The following is a 14099-nucleotide window of genomic DNA, read 5'->3' as shown; positions in this document are numbered from 1 at the left end:
TTGTTGTTAAGACTTTATTGAAATTATTAAAACATCATCAACTAACGGGTACTAACGGGTTTAATGGATTGACTTAAAGTGACCCGTTTTTTAATGGGTTGTTAACGGGTTCACCCGTTAACTATTCAATCCGTTAAGCATCCATCCAAATATTAACGGGTCGGATCGGATCGGATTAACGGGTCGGGTCCACAATGCTAGATCTATTCACAATCTAACAATCATATATAAATTATGTGAATATACGTAAGACAATCATCATCTAAACGTTGAGATTATAAGAGAGTCACTATACGTATCGTTGTATTTTTGTACGTTCATCCCATTTCCATTTTGTTCTTTTTCGCGTTTCATGAATTTGTTTTATTTGAGGTAACCAAAAAAATAAATAAATAAACGTGGAAAGAAAAAGACTAAAATGCGTAGGAAAATTGACGGAAAGTATTAAGAAGTATAATGGACCAGTCGGCAGTCAGGCGGCAGCAGATGAGGTACGTTTAAATTAGGACACGTCATCATCATCCTCCACCATCGTTGGACGGTTTTGGAAGCAGCAGCGAAAAATACCACCCCTTTCGCGCTCACTCCCAACCTCCGTATATTCTTTCAGCATCTCCTTCTTATCCTTCCCTCCTCTCTCTCTCTCTCTCTCCTCTTCTTCTTCTTCTTCATATTCTGTCAGTCGCTCTGGCTCTCTCTCTCTCTGTGTGAAAAATGGCGCGCACAACCCCAATTCTCAACCAAAACAACACACGCTTGCTCTTCGCCTCCAAAACTCCCCACTCTCACTTCCACTCTCTCGCCTCTCTCCGCCTCGCCAAACCCCCATACTCCCACTCTCTCTCCTCTTCTTCTACTTCTTCTTCTTTATCATCGAGCTCGCCGTCGTGTCATATCACGCGCGTCACCACCGTTCCGGTAGAGTACGCGCCGTCAACTCCCGACTTCGACTTCCACCAGGAGCTCTCGCGCCTCAAATCGCTCCGTTCCAGGCTCGCTGATTGCGATTCCCTCCGCGCCAAGCTCAGAGTGATCGACGGCGATTCCAGAGTGAAGCGATTCTTCAATTCCGGCAGCAACGGCGGTTTCTCCGCGGCTTTAGGTTCGCTCAATTTGAGCTCTGAAGAGCTGTTCTTGTTCAAGTGCCTGGTTGCTGCTGGGCAAGAGCATGTGCTCGGTTGGGGGCTCCAGTTCGACGACGGCGAGGTGGAGACGGCGATGAGCTCGGTGAAGAGCGCGCTTTACGCGCTTGTCGCAATGATTGAGAAATTGGACGTGAACGACGAGGGTTCCGGGATGAAGATTGGAGATTTGGCTTTGAATGATGAAGATTTTAAGGACTTGAAGAAGCTCCTGAAGAATTTGGGAGAAATTGAACAGTTTTATAACTGCATTGGAGGAATTATTGGGTCAGTTAACTATTCCCTTCTGAATTTTATTGTCAATTTTTAAACTTTAATTATTAAAAATTCAAGTGCTTACTGGAAAAGCAGTTGAGAATGCTTGTTTAGAAAGTGCGTCTATGACCCAGAAGCAATTTTAATTTTTTATGCCAAACATAACGAGAAGTGCTTTTGGTGGCAGAAAGCACTTTTGGCCCTTTTAAATTGAGAAATGAAATTAATCTAATTACATATTTGGTGCAGATACCAGATAACAGTATTGGAGATTCTAGCCCAATCGAGAGTCGAAATGCAGACTGCAAATTGGGCCAAAAGCATACAAGAGCAAATGGAATGCCAGTTTTTGGAAATTCATGCTCCCAGTGGACTTGATCTTTCTCAAAATGCAGAATATGCATCTCAAGCTGCATTATGGGGAATTCAGGTTAGTGCCGGGGTATCTTGTTCATTAGACGTGGAAGGATGTAACGCCGGTTTTTCTTGAACTAAAAGATCTTATTCATTTTAGGGTTTGCCAGACCTAGGTGAAATTTATCCTTTGGGAGGTTCTGCCGACAGGCTTGGTTTGGTTGATCCCGAGACAGGTGAATGTCTCCCTGCCGCAATGCTTCCTTATTGTGGACGGACTTTATTGGAAGGTCTTATAAGAGATCTTCAGGTATAAGTTGTCTGTTTGTCAAGCTTAGTACTTGACAAGAATAAGCTGACATTAAGACTATTTTGTAGACGGTGAAGTTATATGCATCTTACATTTTGTGTGTTTCTATTTCAAGGCTAGAGAGTTCTTGTACTTCAAGATCTACGGGAAACAATGCATCACCCCTGTTGCAATTATGACAAGCTCTGCAAAGAACAACCATGAACACATAACTTCTCTTTGTGAAAAACTTGAATGGTTTAGAAGAGGTCGATCAAGTTTCCAACTTTTTGAACAGGTTTAATATGCAAAACTACGAGATTATTTTCTATTATTAGTTGTCCACAGTGTAATAGTCTATCTGGTTTGAGCAATGACTGTCATTGCTGAGTTAATTACTCGTGCATTTTCAGCCCCTTGTTCCAGCCATTGGTGCAGAAAATGGGCAATGGATAATCACAAAACCTTTTGCACCTGTATGCAAGCCTGGTGGTCATGGTGTAATATGGAAACTTGCATATGACAAAGGCATTTTCAAATGGTTTTATGATCATGGGCGGAAGGGTGCAACTGTACGTCAAGTTAGGTGAGCCGTTAAATTTATTAACATACGTCCTTTAATCTCCTTCATTTGGAGAATTTTGTTAATTTGGATGCCCAACTCTGTATTGACCTAAGTAATGGTGACCTTCCAGTAATGTTGTGGCCGCTACAGATTTGACTCTCTTGGCACTGGCAGGGATTGGTTTACATCACGGCAAGGTATGCTTGTTAAAAAGTTATTTTAGATCCCCCTCTTTTCTAGAACCTGCTAAATAGTTAACCCTTAGTTGCCAAAGAGCAGGAAGTTTGTTTAGATCAAACAGTCTACTCCTTATCTAATTTTCATTGGTATGGAGTTCGCTTGAGTTTACACAACGGTACCTATGTTACTAGAGAGTCCTTACAGACTTGGAAGTTCTTCTGGTTTACTGTTTTGACTTCTTGCCTTGCAACAGAAACTGGGGTTTGCATCCTGTAAGAGGAACTTGGGGGCTACAGAAGGAATTAATGTCCTAACTGAGAAAAAAAATCTTGATGGAAGGTGGGCATATGGTTTGTCGTGCATTGAGTACACAGAGTTCGACAAGTTTGGCATAGCAGATGGACCTCATTCTCGAAATAGGTATACATTTTTCTGTGAATCCAAATCTCTAATTTGGTTTACATGATATTATATGATTTGTTACCTTGATGCTTGTTGGCATGTGAGCAGCATGCTTACTCTCATATTAGCTTATACAATATATATTTTTTTCTCTGTTAAAGATTTCCATTGTTGTTATTTAGTGATAATCGTCATTCTACTTTTCCTGTCTTGTCGAATATGCTTTTTAAGTGTGAAGAAGTTGAAAATTCAATATGATTTCTTATTAATGAATTCCATTTTATACTAATTAACCATTCTATGTTCAAGGTTGCAGGCAGAGTTTCCCGCCAATACAAACATCTTGTATGTAGATTTACCTTCAGCAGAGTCGGTTGGGTCAAGTAACAGTGGAAACAGCTTACCAGGCATGGTGCTGAATGTTAAAAAGCCTATAACATTTGTAGACCAATTTGGAAAACAACACAGGTACTTTCTTAAAACTTAAGTGCTGTTTTTGCAAGTGACTATTTTGTTGTCGTCAGTAATACTTGATAGCAGATATACAAAGATAACCTCAAATTACCTTCTTTCACCAACAATAACCTCAAATTACCTTCTTTCACCAACGAACTATTAATTACTCTGCATGTTATGCTAACCATTACAATGTGCACTATAAGAAGAGTCAGAACATGTAGCACACATGAATAATTATTACCCAGTCTCTAATCACTTTTCATTTATCATAGTGTCTCTGGTGGAAGGCTTGAATGCACGATGCAAAATATTGCTGACAGCTTTCTTAATACATGTCCATCTCGATGTTATAAGGGTGTTGAAGGTATTATTTCAGTCTATATGGTGGATTATTGTGGCACACCAATCCGTGTTGGTCAATAACTTTAGTGGCAATAACTGTTGGCAGATAAGCTTGATACCTTCATTGTTTATAATGAACGAAGAAGGGTCACATCATCTGCTAAGAGGAAAAGAAGACATGCGGAGAAATCTTTACACCAAGTATGTATGTGTTTTCTGTCTCCAGTTTGGGAGTAGAGCTTGGACTGAATTAAGTTTACACTTTCTTTGCACAGAACAGATGTAATTTTTCTCCCTAAGTTTAATATGTTTAAGTTGATTTCACGTGTAGACTCCTGATGGTTCACTGTTGGATATCCTACGGAATGCCCATGATCTTCTTTCACAATGTGATATTGAACTTCCTGAGGTACATCCTCTTAATTCTGTTGTAATAATGTTAATAACTTACTTCCATATGGTGTGAGCTATCATTAGATACTAATGGGTTGTTTGGTAGTCAATTTGAAAACAATTGTACAAGTTTAAGAAAAAATGATGAATGTAGCTAAGTTACTTAGTACTCAATTAGTTTCAAAAACAAATAAAACAAGGATCCAAGAAGGATACCAAACAGCCCATAAATATTTGCTCAATGCAAATTCATTTCTTGTAGCAACCCATAAAAGTTTTTTGTTTTTTATGATTTTTCTTTTTGATGCTCAGTTATGGTATTTTGCTTCTGATATGCTGCAGATTGGAAGTAATGAAAAATATCAAGGTTCTGGACCACCATTTCTTATTCTTCTGCACCCTGCTCTTGGCCCACTTTGGGAGGTCACCAGACAAAAAGTAAGTCAATGTGAGCTAATGCGCGATTTCAAGTTTTATCTCATTTTCTCCTTTTACTCTTGGAATGTGCATTTAGTTTGTATTGTATTTCTGAAATCTTTTATCACGAATTACCATATTGAGATTCTATCTGCATTGTGTTATGCCTCCATTTTCGCATGCTGTAATAATCAAGTGGTCATTTAGAAATTCATGTAGCAACCAAGACTGTGTTGCTGTGTTTGTTTTATAAGAAGTGATTTTCACACACCCTTTTTGGCCTCTTGCACACCCCTGTTTAATCCTTGCCGTTGGTTTCGTTTAATTTATTCAATATGATGGCCACAAATAAAGAGGGGCATGTGAGAAGCTAAAAGGGGTGTGGGCAAGTCACTTCCCTATTTTATTTCCTTTCCTCATTCAAAATATTGAGCTCAATAGTTAATCAGAAAATTGTCTCTGTCTACCAGTTCTACGGAGGCTCAGTATCCGAGGGCTCTGAGTTACAAGTAGAAGTTGCAGAGTTTCTGTGGAGGAACGTTCAGGTTCATACTATTCACATACAACACATTAAGGAATATTATTGTTTCCTTAGCTAATCTGTTTCCTACTGTCCAGCTTGATGGAAGCCTGATCGTGGAGGCTGATAATGTTATGGGCTCAACTAGGATTGATCAAAATGGTGAACCCATTTTACAATATGGGCACAGGTAGTATGCTGTGTTAATCCTTACTACATTTTAAGACCGTTCAGAAATGGTGAGCCCATTTTACAATTGGACTCATACTTACAGTCTATTCATCCCGCAGGTGTGGAAGATGTAAATTGCAAAATGTAAAAGTACTAAATGATGGAATTGACTGGAACTTTGAAGACAATGTGTACTGGAAGCATGATGTTCAACGCCTCGAGGCTTGCAAGGTTGTACTGCATGGAAATGCTGAATTTGAGGCAACTGATGTTATCTTACAGGTTAGATTGACAACTAATTAGTGGAGATATGCACGGAGGATAGACAAAGTTTTTCAGAAATCATTGAATTTCATAGATTTTTTATTTATCATTCCATTAGGGATATGACCTCCAGTCATAAGCTTCTCTTCATTCCATTAGGGATATTTCCTCCGATGACTTTGGAAAATGGAAGTTACATCGAATTGTTAGGAGGTCACCTTTACCGCGTATATTCAGAAATCATGAATTTATTTTACGAGTAAAATCTACGAAGCTTATTTTGCTGCTTACAACCGGATGCAGGGAAATCATACATTTGAAGTTCCAAATGGCTACAAAATGAAGATCACAGCGGGAGATTCGGGTATGTAAACTGTAAAGTTAACTTGGCTGTTGACTTCAGATATCTAACTCTGACTAGAATTGACTTTTCGTAAAAGCACTCTTACTGATAATCAGCATAATGTCTTACTTATTATACCTGGCAATGCGAGTATGTGAATGGTACTCTGGTCTCCTGCTATGTCACTAAAGACTGATGGGAAATTGTTTGATGAAACATAGAAATTTATATCTGAGACCGTAGAGTTGAGCCTAACATTGAGAGTTAGAACTGAATCCCTTCCTCTCTTACACGCTCACATACCTGAATGTATTGTCACATCCTTAAATCTGTGCTAGGCAATCATCAATTGATGCACCATTTCATTGATTTTGCAGGTTTAGCCGCCCGATTAGATCCCATTGAACAGAACATGATGGATAGTGGAAGCTGGTTCTGGGAGTACAGGATAAAGGGCACACACATTCAGTTGGAATTGGTAGAGTTGTGAAACGCTATACAAAATACTCATCCTCGTCATAGGTGAATCGTGGTTCACAGAAGGATTTGGAACTCACCCTCATAACAGCATTAAAGCCGGCATGCTCCGGTCTGACTGGTTTAACATTGTTAAACCTATTTCGTCTTTGGAATTGCTTCTTCTCCTTCCCCTTTTTTAAGCAGTAGTATGTTAAATTAAGAGCGTCATACTCTTAGGGTCACTCCAGCTGCTCATTGTATCTACTTATTTCTTTTATCATCGGCGAGGGGCAACAGGTTGTTGCCTCCGCGAGAAACTGATGTAAAATCGACGAAGCAATAAAATGTATTCAATTATTTCATTTTCGATCTGGCTCTTTAGTAGATCTGGCAAGAAATATGGTTGCTGTGCATAAATCTTGGGTTCGAACCATTTTCGCTCTCTTCGGAAAGGTATGAATCATATGGACTGAAAAAATGAATGGGAAAATATACAGTTCTGGAAACAAACAACACTTCGAGCTTTGGGATCAATTTGCAGTAACAAATGAACAATACTGTCATTTCTGTGCTTAATTTTCACAAATATACACCTGAATTGTATCTAACCAAACACTCTCAACACTGTCATCCAATGTGATTGTGAGATTGAAAGCAGCATCTATTCAGTAATCTAAGCAGTGCATCGGCTTTTCTTCGAGCTTTCAAGGATCCGTCCGCAGCCAAGCTCTGAAGGGAAGGAATACTCCGTGGGTTCATTAGCAGACGTCTTGCAACCTCCTCTCCTCCATCTTTGCACAGCCCCAGCAGAAGAGTGATTGAGTTTTCCTTCCCCTTTGGAGAACCAAATCTTAAGAGATCGATAAGAATAGGCACTAAAATCCTGCTTTTCCCAATCTCTTCCATCCCTTCAGAGCAACCCAAAAGCTGAGCAAGCACTGCCAAGGCATCATCCGTAATGCCTGCCTTGTCATCCATCAACAGCTCAATGAGGAGAGGAACCGCCCCAGCAAACACAACGCTCACCTTGTTGGCATTGTAGAATGCAAGATTGAAGAGTGCTATGGCAGCATCTTTTTTACCAGCCGGAGTGCCTTCTTTCAAAAGCCCCACCAATGCCAGAATCGCTCTAGGGTGCTTTCCAATCGTTACCTTGCAGTCATCTATCATGGACAAGCTGAAAATTGCTGCTGCTGCATTCTCTCTTGCTTCCATTGTGTTCCCTGATTCCAAGACGTTTACTATGTTGTCAATTGCTCCTGCCGCCATGATCAGAATCTTGTTGTTGTTGTAGATGGAGAGGTTGAGCAGTGCAGTAACTGCATTTTCCTGTATTCTCGGTTCATGGGATTTCAGCAATGTCACCAAAAACGGAATAGCTCCCGCCTCAGCTATGATCCTTCTATTATCCATGCCGGTTTTAGCAAGTAATCTTAGCTCATACGCCGCTTGCCTTTGGATATCCGGTGAGCCAGTTGCTAGTTTTCCCACCAGAAACTCAGCTGTCAATTTCACAGCATCAACAGCAGCTTTTACAACTGAAATGTGATCCACGGCGTCCTCGTACAATTCCCTTTTACTGTTGCTCCTCTCCAAATCGGAGGAAGAAGACTGGGAAGATTCAGTTGTGGGAACGTTGTTCTCCTCGCACCATTGTTGCATTAGACTCTTGAGTGCATAGTTTGGAATCAGCGCTATGTGAATCAGCTTCTGCCCGCTTTTGGGGCACGTCTGGTGCCCTGAATTGATCCATTGTGCAATCGAATTTCGGTCATAAGTGTGCCCGGATGCTACAATAACAGGGTCTCTTATCAAATCCAATGAAATCGGGCAGCGAAATTCATGCGGAACATTGAGAATCAACGATTTAGAAGATGAAGAATGATCATAATATCTACCCGAGCGGACACACTGCAGTTTCATATCCTCTTTACTCGGTTTTTCGAATTCATCATCAGTAAAAATGATGGTCTTGCAATACGAAACAAGGGAAATGAGATTGTTTATGTTTGACACTACAATCAGCCCTCCGCTGCCTGCTTGCTTGCGAGCTTCTGCCTCAAGCTTCGAGGTTTCTTCTTCGTAATCCACGGTGTTTCTCAGGCCAATGCTGCTCAGAACATCTCTCACTTTGACCAAATCTATGAACCCTTTGTTCTTCTCACTATTGCTTCCCATCAAAACCAAAAGCTCTTCTCTTCTCTGCAGCTCTTTGAGATGGATAAAAAGCTCCACTCTTTTCGCTTGCCGGTGAAGAAGCTCGACCTGCTCTCTTATATCTGCCGTCACCTTAAGCAAACTCAGCGGCAGAATATCAAGAGCCCTCCCCAATTCCTTCACCAGCACGTAAAACTGATTCGAAACCAACTCAGTCTGCATAAGCCCCCACAGAGAGCTCCCGTCTTTACAATCTTGGATCAGAAACTTGACTCTTCGAATCACCGAGAAAAGCTCCGTGAGGCAAAGGATCGAAGAGGGAGGAAGCGGGCCGTTTGATTCTTGTATCTCTTCGAACAGAGAAGCGAGGAGCTTGATCCTCCTTATCATGGTGGAGATGTTCCGGCCCTGCAAAACCGGAAGCTTTTCCATGGAGCAAACTTCGTTGCATATGTGAACCAATGATTGTAACAACGACCCAGTCGGCAAAAATCCCGTGGAAACCATTAGAGGAGGAACAAGAGCTACATCCATGTGTAATGTCACTATGCTTATGGCAATTGTTGGTACAAACGAGAGAAACTGCTCGGTTCCGCCGTTGCAATTTAGAGTTTAGGGTTTAGGATTCAGGTTCAGGCCAAAGAGCAAACGAAACACTTTCGAGGACCTTTTCGTTGAAATCTGGAACAAGAAGAACGTTTCATAATTTTTTTGGTGTTATAAACAAAAAGTGATGGGGAAGGAAAGAAATGAATAACGTAATTGCATGGACTATTGGAATTTTCTGTTTGGAAAGTTGACATCAGAAGGCAAAAGAAAAGATGATGGCAAGTGAAGAAAAAAGGGAGGGATTCGTGGGTTGCTGCCACTTGGAGGGACGTCAGGCCTTCTAGGGTTTTATAATTCCCCTACCAAATTTTGCATTAAAAAAAGTTTGGGGACGTCGAATGTTAATTGAAGCCATTTCAAACTGCAGGTTTCTCATGTTTGTACGTGGAATGTTTTAGTATTGGTTTAGTACTGATGTCCTTTTATAAAAAATGGGTATAAAAAAAACTAAGCTCAAAAATGTGTTTGGTAAACACTTAAAAACAGCTTATTTTCACAGTTTTGGATAAAAAAAAGTTGAAAACGTGAAGCAGCAAAAATGAGCTTATTCTCACAGCATAACAAAATCAGTTTTTTTTCAAAGCACAGCAATACCAAACCAGCCCAGGAAGCATTGAGCATTCGGTGCGGAAATACCATAAATATAGGAAATTAATTGATCTTATAATTACTAGCTAGTAGTCTAATGCTACTTAAAAAACATAGCGTTGACACACTGTAATACAAATGATATTACTTACAACCGTAAAATTCAATTCTATTAAAAATGTGCTTGCAAACATATCATGTCATTGTGCATAACTGTATATAACTACATTGGTTATACGAATATTTTGTAGTCATTTCTTTTTATATTTAACTATGGGGACGGACATGTCCGTGGCATCATTTTTTTTCACAACTTTTGGCACACATTATTATGCGATCTGCTTCATAATGTATTTCAAAAATCCGAACCGTCTATCTTTTAGATCTTCATTCAAATATCATATTTACCAAAAATCACCCAAATGTGAAACCATATGATCGTTAAGGGTTTATGATTTTTTTTGTAGAACCTTGTTCGTTTATTTTCTTCATTACAAATAAATGTTTTAATAGTTTTAAGCTTATTTAATATTTTGCAAGAATGATCTATGAATGATGTTCTAAAAGATAGAACGTGAATGAAAAATCGTATAAAAAAGTAAGTGCCATGCATCCATCTCTTTAACTGCAATGTTTAAAAGTGTGAATAACCATTAGTATTAATATTGTTGATATTTCGATCTTTTTAGTTGTCAATGCACCATGCATGAATACCTCGACCACAATACAATATGGGAGAGACACCGTTTATAATGTACCATTTATATTGAAAACTCTTGCTAAATATAACTAACTGAAGACAAACAAATATATTTACACATATTACAACTCATTACGTATGGACATTACGTGTATACTATTAATTAATTACAAATTTACATAAAATAAACGAAAAGATTTTGGCCACAATTGAAAAGGACAAAAAGATGCGACTTATGGTTTTGGAGGACAATGTAAGAAAGAAAGAAAGAAAGAGGAGAATGAACGAAAGAGTGAAATTAAGATGATTGAAAATATAATATTTCCACTTTTCTTTTGTCTTACTTTTGCAGTTTGTTTGCTCGTTCATCATTTTCGGACGCACTTAATTGCCTCTAAGTTTCAAGCAATGGTCAATACTTACTGTCAAACCAAAAACCCTAGATTGTTCAATGTTCACACGTTTAGGTCTTAAACAAGTACACCATCAAGATTTAAATTTAGGAAAATGCTAGAGAAATTAGTTTTTTTAGATTATATTTTGTAAATCACATGATATAAAAAAATAATATCGGCTTTTTAAATTTATTGCACAATGAACCAAGTTTACTATCTTTTGAATATGGATTTTTTTTAGGAAAAAAAATGAAATTAATTAAGGGAGAAGCCTTTGGAACACACGAGTCCTCTAGAGTCATACAACAGGGCATTCCTAGCTTGATAGGGAATACAACCATCCCAAATATACAAATTGTTCTATTCCACTAAATTAAAAGAGGAAGCCAACCATTTTATGTCTTTGACAATAGTTCTAATTCTCCAAAAATCTCACACCTCTCTTTTAATTGGAGATAATTAGTTGTTCTGATTTCATATTATTCATTACATAATGTTATTAATTATGATGAAGGAGATGGTGACAACTTTTTTGCCTATATATTATATTACTAAAGAAAATCCATGATGATAATAGTATTAACTTCCAAAAATAAAAGGGCTTGAATGTGCCATTCGTGTAAGAATAGTGAAGTGAAGAAAACCAATATCCATGTGGAAGATGAATCAATGGTTAAATTGAGTGACACTTGTCAAGAGATAACATAGGTTGTTATAAGGTAGTTAGTCTTTAGCTTAGTGATAAAGCTTGGTAAAAATTATATAACAGACTTTGTAAATCTGTTACTTCATTGTCAAGAAATACAACAAACTTTTATTCTCTCTAACGCTTCCGCATACTCTCTACAACATATATTTCTCTTCTCAGACTTAAAGATACTCGATTGATATAACAGTGCACGTTACATGTTTGATAAAAGTTCGAAGTGAAGAAATCTTTTGTTGTTTCAACAATGGTCACTGCGGCACAATTGTAAATTGTGCAATCACCCATTACAAATCTTATTACTACTGTATCATCTTCGGTTACAGTAAAATTTGATGACTCCAACTATCTTGCATGGAGTTTTCAGATCAATCTTTTGCTAGAGAGTTATGGCATTCTTGGTTTTGTTGATGGGTCGAAGAAATGTCCACAGAGGTTTCTTGATAAGGAAAATCTTGAAGGAATTGAATCAGATGCCTATCAAGTATGAAAAATGCATGATCGTGCTCTTATGCAACTTCTTATAGCTACGCTGCCATCCACTATGATTTCCTACATTCTTGGAAGTACCAGTTCTCATGCAATGTGGACAAGTCTCAAAGAACGATTTTCCACATTCATAAAAGCCACAATCTTTCAAATGAAGACAGAGCTACAAAATATTCATAAAGGGTCTGATTCCATTTCTGTTTATCTACAGAAAATCAAAGATGCAAGAGATCATATTGCTGCAGCTGGTGTCTTATTTGAAGATGTGGACATAATCATTCTTGCTCTTAAAGGATTATTTGCTGATTATAATACATTTCGATGTGTTGTTCGAGAAAGACAAAATGGGATTTCATTGAAATAGTTTAGATGACAGCTTCTTGATGAGGAAGCCATAATTGGATAGTCTTGTGAGTCTTTTGTGAATTTTGGATCTGCAATGGTTGCAAGTACTCAGTCAGAAAAAGGAAAAGCTTTTAGTCTTGAACAAATTCCATCTCCATCTCAGGGCTTTGATATAGGTTCCTCAAGCCAAGGCTACAATCCCAATTGAGGGTCTAGTTCTACTGGGTTTAATTATGGTCAAGGATCATCTTCTCAATATGGCTTTGGAAATTTCAATGGTAATTCATTTCATTCTAATGGATATAAAGGGTCTAACTATGGAGGAAAAAGAAGAGGCAGGTTTCACTACAATAATGGCCCCAGATTTCACTCTTCATCATACAACTTAGGCCCTGGAATTCTTGGTGCTCCAAAACCATTCCAACATACATGTCCTAATCATCCAAATGAGATTCCTACTTGTCAAATCTGCAACAAAATGGGTCATGTGGTTGCAGATTGTTTTCAAAGGCACAATACACCATCTACCGGAAATGGTGCAATTATACAATGTCAAATATGTTGGAAGTTTGGGCATTCAACTACTTAGAGCTACCACAGGAACAATTTTGCATACCAAGGAAGACCACCCTCAGTCAATCTCACTGCAATGCAAGCAAGTTACAATCCTTCTGCACCACCTGAACAGTTTTAGGTTGCAAATACTGGTGCCACATCTCACATGACCTCAAAACTTGCAAATCTGGATTTGGCTACTCCATATCAAGGCACTGATACCATAACCATTGCGTTTGACAAATTCTAGTATTGGTGCATCAAAACTGCAAGCTTCTAGTTACATTTTTACATTGAAAAATATGTTGCATGTTCCTAAACTCTCACAACACCTACTATTTATATATCAACTCTGCACAGATAATAAATGTAGATTCATAAGTGATGATATTTCTTTTTGGGTTCAAGACAAAATCACAGGGAAAATACTTCTCAATGGACTGTGTAAAGTTGGTTATTACCTCATTCCATTTCATTCTCCACATAAGACATTACTTGCATCAAATTCACATGCATGCTACCTAGCCAAACCTGTTAATACAAACTTATGGCATCAAAGATTAGGGCATCCATCAAATGCAATTACTTCTGCAATTCTACAACACACTAAGGCCGTTGCATCCACATACAGATCTCAAACTATTTGTACACCTTGTTTGGAAGGTAAATTTACAAAATTGTCTTTATTTTTTTCTGCAAGTAAATCTATAAACCCATTAGAAGTGATTCATAGTGATGTATGGGGGCCTGCCTCTGTGTTGTCATTTGAAAGGTCTAGGTGCTATGTTAGTTTCATTGATAAATGTACCAGATACACCTTTCAAATAAATAATAAAGCTGAAGTTTTTGCAACATTTGTTAAGTTTCATATATTTCTCAGCACTTAGTTTTCTGCAATTGTTAAAACATTTCAAAGTGATGGTGGTGGTGAATATACCAGTCACCAATTTCAAAATTTCCTAGCATCAAAAGGAATTTTTCATCAGAAATCTTGCCCATA

The 14099-nt window shown here is 38.3% G+C and overlaps 2 protein-coding genes across 2 annotated transcripts; one reads left to right on the top strand and one right to left on the bottom strand.

The window, feature by feature from the left end:
- The first annotated feature begins 536 nt into the window (after positions 1-536).
- LOC126630410 (UTP--glucose-1-phosphate uridylyltransferase 3, chloroplastic) lies at positions 537-6917 on the top strand. Its single transcript, XM_050300535.1, has 17 exons — positions 537-1409; positions 1647-1827; positions 1912-2061; positions 2177-2338; positions 2454-2626; positions 2736-2802; positions 3039-3205; positions 3497-3655; positions 3919-4010; positions 4095-4189; positions 4320-4397; positions 4724-4819; positions 5269-5343; positions 5417-5508; positions 5609-5771; positions 6057-6117; positions 6474-6917. The coding sequence occupies exons 1-17, from the start codon at positions 715-717 to the stop codon at positions 6584-6586; spliced, it is 2619 nt and encodes an 872-aa protein (XP_050156492.1). The 5' UTR covers positions 537-714; the 3' UTR covers positions 6587-6917.
- Positions 6918-7182: 265 nt separating this feature from the next.
- LOC126630411 (U-box domain-containing protein 1-like) lies at positions 7183-9349 on the bottom strand. Its single transcript, XM_050300536.1, has one exon. It carries the CDS (start codon positions 9244-9246, stop codon positions 7183-7185), a length of 2064 nt encoding a protein of 687 aa, XP_050156493.1. The 5' UTR covers positions 9247-9349.
- Between the last annotated feature and the right edge of the window lie 4750 nt (positions 9350-14099).

The sequence above is a fragment of the Malus sylvestris genome, chromosome 7 (genome assembly GCF_916048215.2).
Source record: "Malus sylvestris chromosome 7, drMalSylv7.2, whole genome shotgun sequence".
Lineage (NCBI taxonomy): Eukaryota > Viridiplantae > Streptophyta > Magnoliopsida > Rosales > Rosaceae > Malus > Malus sylvestris.
Note: the sequence above shows the minus strand (reverse complement) of the source record. Positions and strands in the feature narration are given on the sequence as shown.